The sequence below is a fragment of the Hypanus sabinus genome, chromosome 1, assembly GCF_030144855.1.
Source record: "Hypanus sabinus isolate sHypSab1 chromosome 1, sHypSab1.hap1, whole genome shotgun sequence".
NCBI lineage: Eukaryota > Metazoa > Chordata > Chondrichthyes > Myliobatiformes > Dasyatidae > Hypanus > Hypanus sabinus.
The window spans coordinates 4,480,551-4,497,407 of NC_082706.1; the positions used below are offsets into that span (position 1 = coordinate 4,480,551).

At 42.7% G+C, this 16,857-nt stretch overlaps 1 protein-coding gene across 5 annotated transcripts in view; it reads left to right on the forward strand.

Moving 5' to 3' along the window:
• Window positions 1-16,857, forward strand: part of piwil2 (piwi-like RNA-mediated gene silencing 2) — a 126,859-nt gene that overhangs the window by 93,090 nt on the left and 16,912 nt on the right. For all 5 annotated transcript variants that reach the window (XM_059961320.1, XM_059961374.1, XM_059961422.1 and 2 more), the window contains 4 exons: window positions 1,275-1,376; window positions 6,216-6,332; window positions 12,342-12,430; window positions 16,216-16,321. In XM_059961320.1, coding sequence (XP_059817303.1) covers window positions 1,275-1,376; window positions 6,216-6,332; window positions 12,342-12,430; window positions 16,216-16,321 — 414 coding nt within the window. The remainder of the gene's footprint in view (window positions 1-1,274; window positions 1,377-6,215; window positions 6,333-12,341; window positions 12,431-16,215; window positions 16,322-16,857) is intronic.

The window sequence follows — 16,857 nt, forward strand, 5'->3', positions numbered from 1 at the left end:
CTGGGGGAGTTGGGCAGTACCGATTCCAGTCTGGACACCGCGCCACACCACCCTCGGTGAAGCACTCCGGCTCGGGTGCCTCTCTCCAGCGACACCGCGGCTTCGGGCCTAGTCCTCGCATGTAGAAGATAGCAAGTAGATATAAAATCCAAGTAAAATACAACCACCCAAAAATATGTATATAATCCAGACCCTTCAGTCCATTGAAATGTTTAGTCAGCCACAATAGAGCTTGACCTCTGCTCAGGCAACACTGTGTTCAGTTCTGGTCACCTCATTATAATGGGAGCTTCAGAGAGGGTACAGAGGAGATTTACCAGGATGCTTAGCATGTTTAAGGAGAAGAGGTTGACGTGATGGAGCTTTTTTCTTTGGAGCAAAGGAGGATGAGAAGTGATTTGACAGTATTTATAAGATAATAAGTGGCCTAGCCAGTGCCATTTCCTCAGGGCAGAAATGGTTAATGTGGCATAATTTTAAGGTGATTCCAGGAAAGCGTAAGGAGCACGTCGGAGTTGAGATTTTTACGCTGGTGGGTGCATGGAACATGCTGCCAAGAATGGTGTAGAGGCAGATACATTAGGGACACTTAAGACAGGAACATGAAGGATAGAAAAATGGTGGGCTACGTGGGAGTGAAGGGTTAGATTGATTTTAGGATAGGTTAAAAGGGCAGCACAACATCATGGGTTGAAGAACCTGTATTATGCTGTACTGGTCTCTGTTCCATATCCAAAGTTCTGCAATATTGCTATAACTGGGCTGAATGCTTTGTATTCTTAATTACTGATTCTTCCCTTTAATCCACTTGACAAAAAGACAGCCTCAGAGATTGGGATTCTATCTGCCCTGTTAGATGAGGGTAACATCCCTTCACAACAGAATTCTACTGTGGTAATCATGTCCACCACCAAAAATGGTTCACCTATGTCCTGTAGCTGAATGAGAAATATTGCCAAGCTCACTGTACAAATTGCTGTATGACTAAGTTAATTGTTTGGCATCATTCCAAGAATTGTAAAGTGGAAGATTATTTCCCCCCTCCCCAGCCCGTCACTGGGTTTAGAGAAGGGAATGGAATTTTGAAACTGGTACAGTGAGGGACACTAATCAGTACTAAATTCAAGGACATTGCTCTTATCCCTTCTCTTCCCTACCTCCTCAGCTCCAGCCGTCCTCCTTTATCAAGTGTCAAACTTCAAAGGTGAAATGTTACCTTGATTCAGTTCTGTGTCTGCTGACCTTTTAATATATTGCATGTTTCATTTTCTCAGAGTTCAATTCAGATTGTGGTGTGTATAGTGACTGGTAACCGTGATGACCTTTACCACGCCATTAAGAAATTGTGTTGTGTACAATCACCAGTGTCCTCGCAGGTAAGAGTTCAACTTGTGAATGGGAGGGAGACGTTTATTCTAATCCCAGAGGTGTATTCTTATTGCTGTCATCAGCATTCTATTAGCATTGTAGCAGAGAGAATATATGAAAGGTGCTCCGTTTAATAAATTGTATTGGACATGAAGGGCACATAAAAATTGCAAAGCTGTCTCTCTACCCTTTCCTCTACCGAAGGAAGTGTAACTTGCTTCTTCCCTCCACTAACCTTGGGCAAGGTGTAGCACCTGCTTAGCGCCCCCCGCCCCAATCAGAGTTGCATGAAGCCATGGGAGCAGGTGGCAGAAGGTCGTATGAGCAGCTGGTGCGTATCTCGTCCCGGTTATGCGACCACTGACACCAGGCAGACAATCTCTGTAGAGTATTGATAATGGCTGGAGTCACCCATCTTGTAAAGACACTGCCCAGAAAGAGGCAATAGTAAACCACTTTTGTATAAAAATTTGCCAAGAACAATCATGGTAATGGAAAGACCATGATCACCAACATAATACAACACGACACATGATGATGCTACCCTTCCCATCGAAAGACAGTGCTCTGGAATCAGTGTTGAGCCATTGTTGCTCAAAGGAGAAAGAGCTTGGGATATTCAGTTAGGTCTCAGTTACTCTCCACCATAACCCTGTTTAGCTGCTGTGATTCCATAGCCCATTTAGTGGGATTAAAACCAGAGCATATGTGATATAGAAGTGACATCATCTTGGCAGTAGACTACTTTCCTCCATCTGCAAGTAGAATGGGGGACCGCTTTGTCGAGCACCTTCACTCCATCTGCAGGGCCATCTACTACATCCAGTGCTCCTGATGTACATCAGTGAAACCCAATGTCAATTGGGGGACCGCTTTGTTGAGCACCTTTGCTCCATGCGCAAAAAGCAGGATTTCCTGGTGGCCAACCATTTTAACTGCAATCCTCATTCTGACATGCTTGTCCATGGCCACCTCTACTGCTACGATGAGGAGACTCGCGGGTTGGAGGAGCAACGCCTTGTTTCCCACCTGGATAACCTCCAACCATAAGTATACATTTCTCCAGCTTCCTGTAATTCTTCCCCCTTCCCTTCCTCTTCTTCCATTTCCCCACTCTGGCTCATTATCTTGTCTCCTCACCTGCCTATCACCTACCCCACCCCCTTTGTGTCCTTCCCATGGTCCTTTCTCCCTTCATGGAGAGTCTGGACCCAAATTGTTGACTGTTCATTCATTGCCATAGATGGTGCCTGACCTGCCAAGTTCCTCCAGCGTGTTGTGTATGTTGCTTTGCATTTCCAGCATCAGCAGATTTTCTCAAGTTTGTGTTTCCTATTCTTTACAATCTGATTCCTTCATCAGCCCTTTTCCTTTTCCACATCCCACCTCTTAGATTCTTACCTCTACCCACCACCACCTCCCCCCAAACCTGGCTTCACCTATCACCTTCTAGCTGGTCCTCCTTTCCTTTTCTCCCCCGCACCCATTCCTTTCCTGGCCTGCTGAAGAGCCTTGGCTCTTGACTGTTTATTAATTTTCATAGATGGTGCCTGGCCTGCTGAATTCGCCAGTAGTTTGTACATGTTCCTGAAATGCTGCTTGGGTTAATTGTGGTTTCCGATAGATACTCTCCTTCATTTGCCTATAATTGTTGGGAGCCAAAGGGCCTGTTTCAGTCACTGATTTCTCTGCTCCATTCTATTCAGTGTTGTTTGTGATTGCTGTTCCCTCTAAGCTGCATTGGTGTGCAGCTGCAGAGTAACTGAAATGCTCCCATGCGCATAGCCTTTGCTGCTGCACAGCTTGAATTGGACACAGCTAGAATAAGTGAAACATAGAAGTTTTTTTTGTATTATTTCATTATACCCCTTAACTAATGAATAAAATCAAAAGTGTTTTTTTTTCCTATTTTCATTCTAAATGTTTGTAGTAAGTTTAATACAAAAAATTAAGGCTGCAGTTTTCAGGCAGAATGATAAAAAAGAAAAAGATTCCTGCCCAGAGCAATGGTTGGTCCACACAGCCGTAAAAGAAGTTAGAGAACGTTTTGTGTCATACTGAGGTTATAATTTTGCACAGTTCTCCAACTGGGACCTCACAAAGGTAATGTCTAAATTTAAAGCAGCTTTGCGGATTTTTGCATTTCATTGCTCTAGATTTGGAGCCTGCGTGTTCTATTCTTATACTGCATATTGTTCCCAACTGGGGATTTTACCTTTGTCATTTGTGATTCTGTTTCCAGTATTTGTGCCTCTAGCTTCCTTTATGAAACAAATGGCTTTGTTACTTGGGACATATACAAAGGCTGGAGTTTGTAATGTGCAATCTTCCTTTTGTTTCTGTCATTTCCTCTGCATTCTCCGCTGTTCCACTGAAGCCCCCTAGGCCTGAGTCGACATAGTAGTAGTACAACACTGGGTCAAGGGTGTGTCTTATTTTTTGATTGAACCCTTTATAACCTTCTATTCTGAGCTGAATTCAATAACTTTACACTGTAGTTCTGTTTATTTCCAGTCATCTTTCAATTCTCAACTTTCAATAGTCGTTACCATGCAACCATCAGGCTCCTGAACCAGTGTGGATAATTTCGCTCACCTCAAAGCTGAAATGACTCCACAGCTCATGTCCTCAGGATTAGTTATTTATTTTTATTTGCACAATTACTTTTTTTGCGCACATTGGTTATTTATCAGTCTGTTTTTGGATAACATTTCATGAAAATGTCTGCAGAAAAATTAATCTCAAGGTAGTATACGGTGACATATTGCATACACACTTTAATAAGCTTGCTTTGACTCACTTTCTCTTCCTCCAGGCCCATTAAGTTTCCACTCTTTTCCGCTTTGCCCTGCACTATCAATTCCAGTTATTTAGAGTTCCACCCAGTCAAGCAAGACCTCATATTCCATCTGGGTAGCCTCCAACCTGATGGCATGAGCATCAGTTTCTCTAACTTACTGTAATTTTTCCCTCTTCCCCTTCCCTCATCTTCCACTCCCCACTCTTGCTCCCCCCTTGTCTTTCTTCTCTTCACCTGCTTATCACCTCCTCCATCCCTTCCTCCTATGGTCCACTGTCCACTACTTTTACCTTTTCCTCCTAACACCTCCCAGCTGATTAATTTATACCCTTCCCAAACGCACTTTCTCTCTCACCTGGTCTTGCCTATCACCTGCCACCCCCACCGTATTCTGGCTTCTTCCCCATTTCTTTTCAGTCCTGATGAAGGAATTTGGCCCAAAGTGTTGACTGTTCATTTCCTCCTTGACCGGATAAGGTCATCCAGCATTTTGCTTGTGTTGCTTGAGATTTCAACATCTGCAGAATCTCTTAGGTTCATAAACCCTCCCTTTTGTTCTTCCTTCCAGAATTCCTGCCACAAATCTCAAAATGGTCAAATCTCTCCTTTCTTCCAGGTTTAATGAGGGATCAGTATCCTGAAACATTAACGCTTGTGTCTCAGATCCTGAATAAATTGCTGTGTATTTTTTACTTTTACTCAAGATTAGTACCATCTGCAGAACTTTATTGATGTCAAAGTTTGGTTTCTTTGTACTATTGATCAGATAATCAATTGTTGTATTGGAAGGACCTACGGACATATGAGTATATCCAGTACTTGATCGTATTCTTCCTATTGAAAGGAGATTAAGAGGGAGTGAGGCTGTGGTAGGGGCTAAGAATAAAGGGAGTAATTAATTTAACTAAAATGTTTATCTGATGGCCCGGACAATAGGTGCGATGGAGTGTTGTGAAGGGTGTGGGTAATTTTACAGTAAGTAAGAAACTATTAACCAATGACTGTTCATGGATTTCTTTATTTTACTCTTTAATCAATGTACAGGTATTCCAAAGTCGGTCTCCCCTCAATGACTCTACATACACCTCTTGCCGTCTCAAGAAATCAAGCCAGCATAATCAGTGACACCTCCCACCCCAGTCATTGTCTCTCCTCCTCCCCCTCCCTCCCTCAGGCAGAAGATACAAAAACCAGAAAACATGTACTAACAGATTGAGGACAGCTTTAATTCTGCTTTCATTAGTCTTGAACAGACCCCTTGTACGTCAAAAGATGAACTTATTTCCTTGTCTACCTCTTGCACTGGTGTGACCCTTTTACTTTGGTTGTCCACCTGCACCGCCCTTTCTCTGTAGCTGCTACACTCTACTCAATGTCCACTTTATTAGGTACACCTGGTCACTAATCACCCAGTCATGTGGCGGCATCTCATACATAAAAGCATGCAGATGTGGTCAAGAGGTTCAGTTGTTCAGACCAAACATCAGAATGGGGGAAGAAACATGATTGTGATTTTGACCATGGAATGAATGATTGGTGGTTGGTTTGAGTACCTCAGAACAGCTGATTTCTTGGGATTTTCATGCAATTTGTAGAGAATTTCTGTGAAAAACAAAATACATCCAGTGAGCAGCAGTTAAGTGGACTGTTAATGAGGGAAGTCAAAGGAGAATGGTCAGAGAATGGCCAGACTGGTTCAAACTGACAGGAAGGTGACAGTAACTCAAATAACCACATTACAACAGTGGTGTGCAGAAGAGCATCTCTGAAGGCACAACACATTAAACCTTGAAGTGGATGGGCATTAGCAGCAGAAGACCATGAACATAAACTCAAAGACCACTTTATTAGCTGGTTCCTGTACTTAATAAAGTGGCCACTGAGTGTATTCTGCATTGATTTTTGCTATCCCAATGTATTTGTGTATAGTGTGATCTGTGTGGATAGCATGTAGATCAAAAACTTTTCAATATCTCGGTACCAGTGACAATAATAGAACAATATCATTACATTGACTAAATATGTACTATTTTTATTTTCTTGCTAGGTGATTAATGTGAGAACGCTCTCTCAGATGGCACGAATGCGAAGCATCTGTCACAAGATCTTGCTGCAGATTAATTCCAAACTAGGTGGAGAGCTCTGGGGTGTGGACATACCTCTGGTGAGTGCAGGGTTACGCAGCAAAGGCATTCTTGTGTATTCTGGTAAAGGTGTTGCTGTGCTGTAGGACCACCTCTGTCAACAACACCGTGATTGACACACACCACTTGTTGTGGAGTAGAACAGGAATACTCAGTTAGTCTGAGGGAGCAGGACATGTAATCTTTCTTAGTCTTTCATGAGATGCCTTATCCAGAGTATTTCAAAAATCTACATACATTACATCAGGATTATCTGTTAACACCTCAAAATAAAACTAATAAAAAAGATTTTTTGAAATCCATGTAATTTTTTATTCTGTACTTTTCTGGATGATTTTTCTTCTCTTGTACAGCTCGTGTAAGGCTTACATCAGCTATCCACTCGTGCTCTGTCACCTACATCTTTTTTCCAATGAATAATTAAGTTTGTATTACGAAGCCCCTACTCTTTATTTTTAACAAGGATAAAATCCATTGTGAGCAAAGGTTTCATTCCCCTTTGAGGTTTTCTACTTCATATGAGCTCCTTTCATTACATACCCTGCCAGATTCTGATTCACTTATTTATTGTACATTGAAACCTCAGTGAAATGCATCATTTGCATTGCCAACCTACACAATCTAACGATGTGCTGGGGACAGCCTGCATGTGTCATCACACTTTCTGGTGCCAACATAGCGTGTCCACAGTGCTCAGCAGAGCAACAACAAAACAAGCCCCATTCCCACCCACCCACCCACTCACAGCAGACATTCCTGTACTCCCAGACAGTCTGCCTCCAGCAGACTCAGATATCACTCCTTCCAAGCTGACTTGGGAGGGGAGGAGTATGCAATTGGTGAAGCCAGGTGAAGGAGAATGTGGAGGAGGGGTCGTTAAAATGAGAAGCTGGGAGATCAATGTGAGAGATAAAGGGCTGTAGGTGGAGGAATCTTAGTGGAGAGAAGAGTGGGCTGTGGAAAGAATGGTACCAGAGGAAGGTGATGGACAGGTGAGAAGGGGTGACAATGTAGAGAATAGAAAGAGTGGGGGGGGGGGAATCGATGTTCGTGCCATTATTTTGGAGGCTTCACAGATGCAATATGAGGTGTTACTCTTCCAGCTTGAGTTTGGGCTCATCGTGGCAGTAGGACCGATGTGTTGGAAAGGGAGCGGGGATAGGAATTGAAATGGTGAGCACACCAGGAAATCCTGCTTTTTGTTGCAGATGGAGAGAGGCGCTTGATGGAACAAAGTGAAATCCTTCTGGCAGAGGAGAGTGGCGGATGAGCCATATCCTTATTAACTATGTGGGATAAGTTTACAGCAAAAGAGTCTGCACTTAACCCACCCTACCATGCTACAATTAGATGCCAATCTTCAGGAACAAATTAAAACTTCGAACTACTCATGTTAGTGGTTAAACAATTAAGTTTGCATATCAGATGCCTACTTGGTAAGGGGCTGCCAATCTACTCCAGCGCCTATTTGCAATGATAGTGAGCTTGTCATGTAAAAGTTGGCGACTAATTTGCACACGTTACAGCTTCTAAATCAGAATCAGGTTTATTATTGCTGACATGAGTTGCGAAATTTGTTTTCCTGCAGCATTACAGTGAAATGCATGAAAATACTATAAGTTACAAAAAGAAATGTGAAAAGTAATGCAAAATAGTGAGGGGGGAGAAAAGCGACAAAACAGACTTTTAAGATCGCAAACCAGCGGTTTGCAGTTATGTCTCCCGCTGGATGTGAAGATGGGGGACACCTCTCTCTCCTTTGCCAGGGGGAGAGAGAGAGAGAGAGAACCTGTGGGTTGTCGAATTTGGATGAAATGCGAAGCTTTTTGGATAACTGCAAGGTCTGTGTCTTTGCTGTGGCTCAGTGATTGTACCGATGTGTGTTTATTTTTGCTGGTGGGGGGAGGGAGATCATTGCTCGCTGCTGCTTACATGTGGTGGGGGAGAGCTGGGGGGGAAATTTAGGGTTCCCACGTTTAACTGTCGCTCATTCTTTGGGGCATTTCTGTTTTCATGGATGTTTTGCGAAGAAAAGGCATTTCAGGATGTATATTGTATACATTTCTTTGTCATTAAACTTGACCTTTGAGTATTCACAGGTTCTGATGAAGGGGAATGAAGTGTTCCCAAAATGTTGAGTGTGCGTTTTCAGGCTCCTGGACCACCAGCTGAATATTTGAAGAAGCCCTTGATGGTGGGAGGTTTGTGCTCTTAATGGGGCTGGCTGAGTTCCCCACTTTCCTGAAGATTTTCCCAACTTGCTTGAGTCTCATTGACTCTGAAGCAGTTGAGTCAATCAGAGGAAACCTTTTAGAAATCCAGATTTGAGTTTGTTCAATGACAGAGCTGAATTGAAGAGTTGAAGTTTTGATTGCTTCTTACTTGAACAATTAATTTAAGAACTCCAGCATATACTGCATTGCTATTTTGGGTTACAGTGCCTCACTCATGCCACCTCTTCAGGCTACCATCCATTTCTCTCCCATGTTTGTACTGAACGGTCATATCTTTGATAACCAGAGGACATAAAACCTCACTATAATCTGAAAGTGTTTCTGAGATAATTCAAAATCGATTAATGTCACTTCCAGTATATTATGATTATTTATGTGACAAGCATGTATATAGTTAAATGACTATAAATTTGACTTGAAGTGTAAAGCAGAATGAATGAATTGTTACTCCGGATCCAATGCAGCACAAAAGAAAACATTAAGATAAAATGCACAATAATAAAAATGGCTTAAATATGTAAGATAGCATATATCCATCATGGGCACTAGCCTCCGTAGTATCCAGGACATCTTCAAGGAATGAACCATAGAACATTACAGCACAGAAACAGGTCTTTTGGCCCTTCTTGGCTATGCAGAACCGTTTTTCTGCCTAGTCCCACTGACCTGCAACTGGACTATATCCCTCCATACACCTCTCATCCGTGTACCTGTCCCAAGTTTTTCTTAAATGTTAAAAGTGAGCCTGCATTTACCACTTCATCTGGCATCTCATTCCACACCCCCACCACTCTCTGTGTGAAGAAGCTCTCCCTAATGTTCCCTTTAAACTTTTCCCCCTTTCACCCTTAACCCATGTCCTCTGGTTTTTTTCTCCCCTAGCCTCAGTAGAAAAAGCCTGCTTGCATTCACTCTATCTATAACCATCATAATTTTATATACCTCTATCAAATCACCCCTCATTCTTCTACGCTCCAGGGAATAAAGTCCTAACCTATTCAACTTTTCTCTGTAACTCAGCTTCTCAAGTCCTGGCAACATCCTTGTAAACCTTCTCTGCACTCTTTCAACCTTATTAATATCCTTCCTGTAATTCAGTGACCAAAACTGCACACTATATTCCAAATTCAGCCTCACCAATGTCTTATACAACCTCACCATAACATTCCAAGTCTTATGCTCAATACTTTGACTTATAAAGGCCAATGTACCAAAAGCTCTCTTTACTACCCTATCTATCTATGATGCCACTTCTCGGAAATTTTGTATCTGTATTCCCAGATCCCTACTGCACTCCTCAGTGCCCTACCATTTACCTTGTATGGTCTACCTTGGTTTTTCCTTCCAAAGTGCAATACTTCACACTTGTCTGTATTAAACTCCATCTGCCATTTTTCAGCTGGTCCAGATCCCTCTGCAAGCTTTGAAAACCTTCCTCACTGTCCATTACACCTCCAATCTTTGTATCATCAGCAAATTTGCTGATCCAATTTACTACATTATCATCCAGATCATTGATACAGATGCCTTATAAAGGTGGCATCCATCATTAAGGACCCACATCACCCAGGACATGCCCTCTTCTCATTGTTACTGTCAGGAAGGAGCTACAGAAGCCTGAAGGCATGCACTCAGTGATTCAGGAACTGCATCTTCTCCCCTGCCATCCAATTTCTGAATGGGCATTGAACCCATGAACACTACCTCACTACTAACTACACACTCCCAGTGTAGTGCTGTCCAGTTTCAAATTGTCTATCATTGTTCTGTACCTAAGAAAACCAAGGTAGCATGCCTAAACGACTGGCACCCTGTCACAAATATAAGCAAAAACATTGAGAGGCTGGTTAAAGGCTACATCTGCAGTGTGCTACCACCCACACTGTACCTCCTACAAATTGCTTACTGATGGAACTGGTCTATCGATGATGCCATAGCCACAGCACTACACGCTGTCCTCACTGGAGAAGAGGGATGCAAACATTAGAATGCTGTTCTGGGCTCCCTCACCTCTGACCCACAGTACAGATGCCCCTCAGGGTAATGTCCTACATCCCCTCCATACTCACTTTACGCAAGCAGCTCTAATCTGCTGATCAGATTCACAGATGACCCAACGTTGATAGGCCTTATTTCTAGCAGTGACGAGACAGCCTGATAGATGAGAGGTTAATACCCTGACACAGTGATGACAAGATAACAACGTCTTCCTCAATGTCCAAGAAACAAAAGAACGGAGACAGGCTTGCCCTGATCAACATCAATGGGACTGCATTTGAGAGGGTGAGCAATTTCAGGTTCCTTGGTATACACATCACCGAATATCTCACCTGGACCGTACACACTGGCTGTGTGACAAAAAAAAAACATAACAGCATCTCTTCTACCTCAGGCAATCGAAGAAATTTGGCATGAGCCTCCAAATCTTCAAGACCTTCTATAGGGGCACCATTGAGAGCATCCAGACTGACTGTATCACGGCCTGGTACGGGAACTGCATCAACTTTGGTTGCTGGGTACTGCAGAGAGTGGGACAGACAGCACAGTGCATCTGTGGATGTGAACTTACCTCCATTGAGGACATGTATAGCAGCAGGAGCATAAAGAAGATCATCAGGGACACCAGTCACCCCAACCACAAACTGTTTCAGCTGTTTCTGTCTGGCGAACACTACCACAGCACTAAAGCCAGAACCAGCAGGCTACGGGACAGCTTCTTTCTACAAGCTTTTAGACTTATAAATTCAAATATCTGTACACTGCAAATGGAGTCATAAGATTTTTATTCCCTCATGTTGGATGGATGTAAGATTTTAAAAAATGAATATCTTTCAAAATTTATATATATTTACTGTAATTTAATGTTTTTCTATTATTATGTACTGCTTTATGCTGCTACTGCAAAGGCAAATTTCATAATGTGTCAGTGATGTTAAACCTGATTCTGATATACATTGTATGTCCATAAAGTGATGCTAGGTACAGTTGTGTCTGCACATAAGTGACTAAAGTAGTGGTGGCTGGGGTTACAGAGAGGTGGGTGAATGGGTGAATTCTCATAATCTTAAGACCTTGCAATGAGCTAGCTGTTCAGCTATTGAAGACAGTTCATAGCGTATTCAGTGTTGTTGGAAGTGCCATGGTCAGTCTGGACCACGCTCACAATTGGAGGTGGTGGTGTTGATTGTACCAGACACTGAAGGGCTAATGAATAATGACATGGGGTGTTTTAATACCTAGCTGTTTTTTTTAACGTGTTGGCGCGTGGCCTAGTGGATGAGGCATCAGGTCTAGTGATCTAGTGATCTGAAGGTCACTGGTTCGTTGTATCCTTGAGCAAGACTCGTAACAACAATTGCTCTGCAACGACACCGATGCCAAGTTGCTTGGGTCCTAGTGTCCTAGGGTCCCTTGGACAACGTTGGTGGTGTGGAGAGGGGAAGGCCTGCAACATGGGCAATTGCCGATCTCCCATACAACCCTGCCCAGGCCTGCACCCTGGAAACCTTCCAAGGCGCAAATCCATGGTCTTACGAGACTAACGGATGCTTATATAAGTTTTGTAACATTCACTTTAATGTTGTTTCCAGAGTCTCAGCTGAGATTTTATGTTCAAATCTCTGGTATGTATTTTAGACCCTTCAGGATGGAGGGTGGGAAGCTTGAATACATGTACTTAGCCCGTTGTGGATCAAGTGATAGGCCTCTGTTCTCTGATATTAGTCACTGTGGTTACTTTGTCTAAGTTGGATGTTTAAATGACTGTTATTTCTATATACATCTGGCCTATTTTAGAAGCAGCTGATGGTGGTAGGAGTGGATGTGTACCATGACCCCATTAGGGGAAAGCAGTCTGTTGTTGGATTTGTTGCCAGCTTAAATAAGTAAGTACCTGTTGTTGTTTTATTTCCTGTGAGATCAGTGAGATTTCATGATGTATACCAGATTCTGATTCACTGCAGTTACTCAAGCAGTTTTTCTTCCTGTGCACACATTCTAAATTGGCTCTGACCAGACCACTTTAAATCCTGAGATCCTCTCTCCCTGCAGTCAGTGAAGGAAGAGCCCAGAATTTAATGTAGATTCTCTTCCCACTCAGTTGTCAGTACAGTGGTTGTTTCCCCAAAACCTTTGTTTTCCCTAATTTCTTTTCCCCTGTTGATATGCTTGTCACGTTGTTTTGCCCCATTCCCAGCTTGCTGTGTATCAGAGTGCTCGCCTCGGGGCTGTATATATTTCTCTGTGTTCTCGTGTCTCTGCCTCCCCTGTTAACATAGAATATGGAGCAGGCCCTTTGACCCTCAATGTTGTGCCAAACCAGTTCAATTAGTCGTCTAATAGCCAACTATACTAATCCCTTCTGCCTGCACATTCACGTATGTACCCATCTAAGAGTCTCTTAAAAATCCCTAATGCACCTGCCTCCACCACAAACACTATCTTCGCTCAAGATCCATGAAGCGTTCTGATCTTCTCACCAGGTCTCACCTATCACCTGCCAGCTTGCACTGCTCCCCCTCTACCACCTTATTCTTGTTCTGCTCCCTTCCTTTCCAGTCCTGATGAAAAGTCTAGGCCACAGTCCCCCATCCCCAGATAGGAGAGAGGGGCAAGTGTTAACTGTATGAGAGGGAGAGTTGGTTGACTCCACAAAAAAAATTGGGGGGGCGGAGAGAGGAAAAGGGTCAACCTCCATCACCTGGGACATGCCGTCTTCTCATTGTTACTGAAGGAAGTGAAGGCACACAGAGATGCAGGAACAGTTTATTCCCCTCTGCTAGCCAATTCCTAAATGGACATTGAACACAAGAAACTCTCACTTGTATGATTTCTGTTTTTGAACTATTTTTAATTTAACTAGTTAATAACATATGCTTATGTAATTGATTTACTTTCATTTCTATATTATCATGTATTGAATCATGTTGTTGCCATTGTTAACAAATTTCATAACATATACTGGAGTTATTAAACCTGATTCTGATTTTAATTTTTGAAGCTCTGGAGTTTATAACCCAGAGTTTATGCAACCTTCCACCCTTGACAGAGATGTATAAGATAAGAGCCATAGATCTAGTGGATAGCCGGTGATTTTCTCAGAGTGGAAATAGCTAAAAGGAGGGGACGTAGATTCATGGTGATTGGAGGAAAGTATAGGATGGATGTCAGAGGCAAGTTTTGTTTTACAGAGTGGTGGGTACATGGAACAAACAGCCAGAGATGCTGGTTGAGGTGAATAATTAGGGATATGGGCACTGAATTAAAGAAAAATGAAGGGCTATGTGGGAGGGAAGGGTTAGATTAATATTGGAATAGAATGAAAGATCGGTACAACATTGTGAGCCGAAGGGCCTGAACTGTTCTTTGTTTTAATCACTTCTCTCAGTAAATGTGCCCCTTGAGCTCTGCCCAGTCCCAATCAGTCTGGTGACGTTCTCCTGCATTTCCTAGAGCTCTAGTAAATCCTTAGATAGGGAGAAAAGACTTTTGTACACTATTCCAGGTTTGGTCTCACCAAGATATCCTGAGGAAGTAGACAGTGTTGTTAGACAGTCTTCAGGTAATCAGCATTCTTGCACTGAAGCATTCCTAATCTGAATGCTTTGCTCTTACTGAACTGTAGTAATAGTTTGTAAAATAAAAACAAAATGCTAGGACTTTGCTGATAGAAAAATGCTTCCATATGTAGAGACTAAATGCTAGAAAGAGCAACAGGTGTTCTGAATGTCAGGGCCTTTCATGAGAATTAAGATACTGAAAATAAAGAGCTTTGAAGATGCCGAAATGTAAACGAACACAAAGTGACCTTGAGTAAATATCAGGAGAGATTAAATGATCAACGAGATGATACAAGAGCAGATTAGGCCATTCAGCCCATCAAGTCTGCTTTGCCATTTCATCATGGCTGATCCATTTTCCCTCTCAAACCCATTCTCCTGTCTACTCTCCATAACCTTTGATGCCCAGACTAATTAAAAATCTGTCATTCACTGTGGTGAAGTGCTTTAAGAGGTTGGAGAGGTCACCCCTTGTCTGAGAAGCAACTTGGATCTGCTTCAACTTCCCTACCAGAACAGGTCCACAGCAGATGCCATCACGTTGGCTCTTCACTCAATCCTGGAATATCTGGACAGCAAAGATGCATACATCAGGATGCTCTTTATTGACTACAGCTCAGCATTCAGTACCATCATGCCATCAAAACTAATCAACAAGCTCCAAGGCCTCAATAGCTCTTTCTGCAATTGAACCCTCTGTTTCCTCACTTGCAGACCCTGGTCAGTTCAGATTGGCAACAGCATCTCCTCCCTGAACTCCATCAGCACGTGCACTAGTAGGCTCCCTTCTCTACTTGCTTTACACTAGCATCTGTATGGCTAAGCACCACTCCAATGCCATATGCATGTTTCCTGATGACACCACCATCATAGGCTAAATCAAAGGTTCTATTCTGAGACTGTGCCCTCTGGCCCTAGTCTCCCCCTACTATAGGAACCATCCTCTCCATGTCCATGCTATCTAGGCCTTTCAGTGGGCTTCAATGAGATCACCCCTCATTCTTCTAAACTCCAGCAAGTACAGGCCCAGAACCATCAAATGCTGCTCATACAATAATCCTTTCATTCTGGGGATAATTCTTGTGGACCTCAAGCAGATGGATAGTTTGCTCAGTAGTTTGGTCTTTCTGCATCATACACAGGCTTCTGTGTGCCACTGATGTGGTTCTCAATGCCGACCCCACACGGGGCTATTATTAGCCAAAAAAATATTGTTTCTACGGGGAGGCCTCCGCACAGCTTTGGGTCGTTTCTTCCTGTGCACCATCTCATCTGTTGCTGTGGCAAAGCTTGAGTCTGTTTCTGGAGGACATCTGGATGGAAAGCAAAATAATTATTGTGAATTGCTTGAAGGAGATGCTGGAAATAGTTTATTGTTGTCACACCAACAATGTGCAGGACAGTGTAACAGCCTCAGAAAGAGCAGAGCAGGTAGACATTGAGTTACAAGGCCATAACAAGATAGATTGTGAATTCACAGGTCCATTTTATCATCCAATAGTCTTGTAACAGTGAGATAGAAGCTGTTCTTGAGCCAGCTATTATGTGCTTTCAGGCTTTTAGATCTTCTGTCCAATGGGAGGGGGGGAAGAGAGAGTGTCCAGGGTGGATGAGTTTGGTGACAATCCAACAGATACATTGATCACTATTACTGATGCTTGTCGGTCTTTGCAAACTCATTCAAATTTTAATAGCCCTGCTGTTGTGGGATTTGAACTCATTCTGTAGTCATAGGCTGACCAGTTGTCTGGGCATCTGGCTGCTCATGGACTAGCTGGCCTGTGCCTAATGTGTACTGTGACTAGTTGTAACTCATTATTTATTATTAATGTCACCACATTTTACCTTAAGATTCATTTTCTTGTAGGCATTTACAGGAAAATAATGAGGGAATGGGGATGAAAGGAATCAAGATCCACTATGATAGAATGGTGGAGCAAACTAAATGGGCTGGATGGCCTAATTTGTTCCTGTCGTATGACCTTATAAATACAATAAAATTTATGAGAAAATCTATACATACTCAAGATAATGACTGACAAATAGCCAGTGTGTGATGCTAGTTGAATGTGGATAATGAATTGATATATCTGGCCTGTTCCTGCTCCAAGGTCAATGACCAAGTGGTTTTCAAGGGTGACGTTCCAGATGCCTGAGGAGGAAATCATCAGTGGCTTAAAGATCTGTATGGTGGCATCCTTGAAGAAATATCATGAGGTAACAATTTGTATTCCAACAAGCAAAGAAATAGAATGTGCTTATCAAAGTACTGTCGGAGATTACACGTGCAGTGAGACTGGATGAGAGCTACTCTGTCTGATTTACTCATCTGTTCAAGTTCAGTTTATTGCCATTCAACTGTACACATGTATACCGTCAATCGAAACATGTTCCTCCAAACCAAGGTGCACAACACTATATATAACATAACATATGAAGTAAATTTTCACAAATAATAAGATGCATTTACATGTTAGAAAGAAAATACTGTAATGCTACAGGTGTTTTGTATGTAATGAGACCTGGGTGGTGGTAGGGAGTTAGTAGTCAGCCTGGGGGCAGAAGCTGTTTCCCATCCAAACAGTTCTTGTCCTAATGCTGTGGTACCTCCTGCCTGATGGGAGGGGGTCAGAGATTGTTGGATGGATGAGGGTGATCATCGACAATGCTGAGGTACTCAGTGCTCCCAATAAATATCTCTGATGTGTGGAAGAGAGACCTCGATAATCCTCTCAGCAGTCCTTGGAACCCTT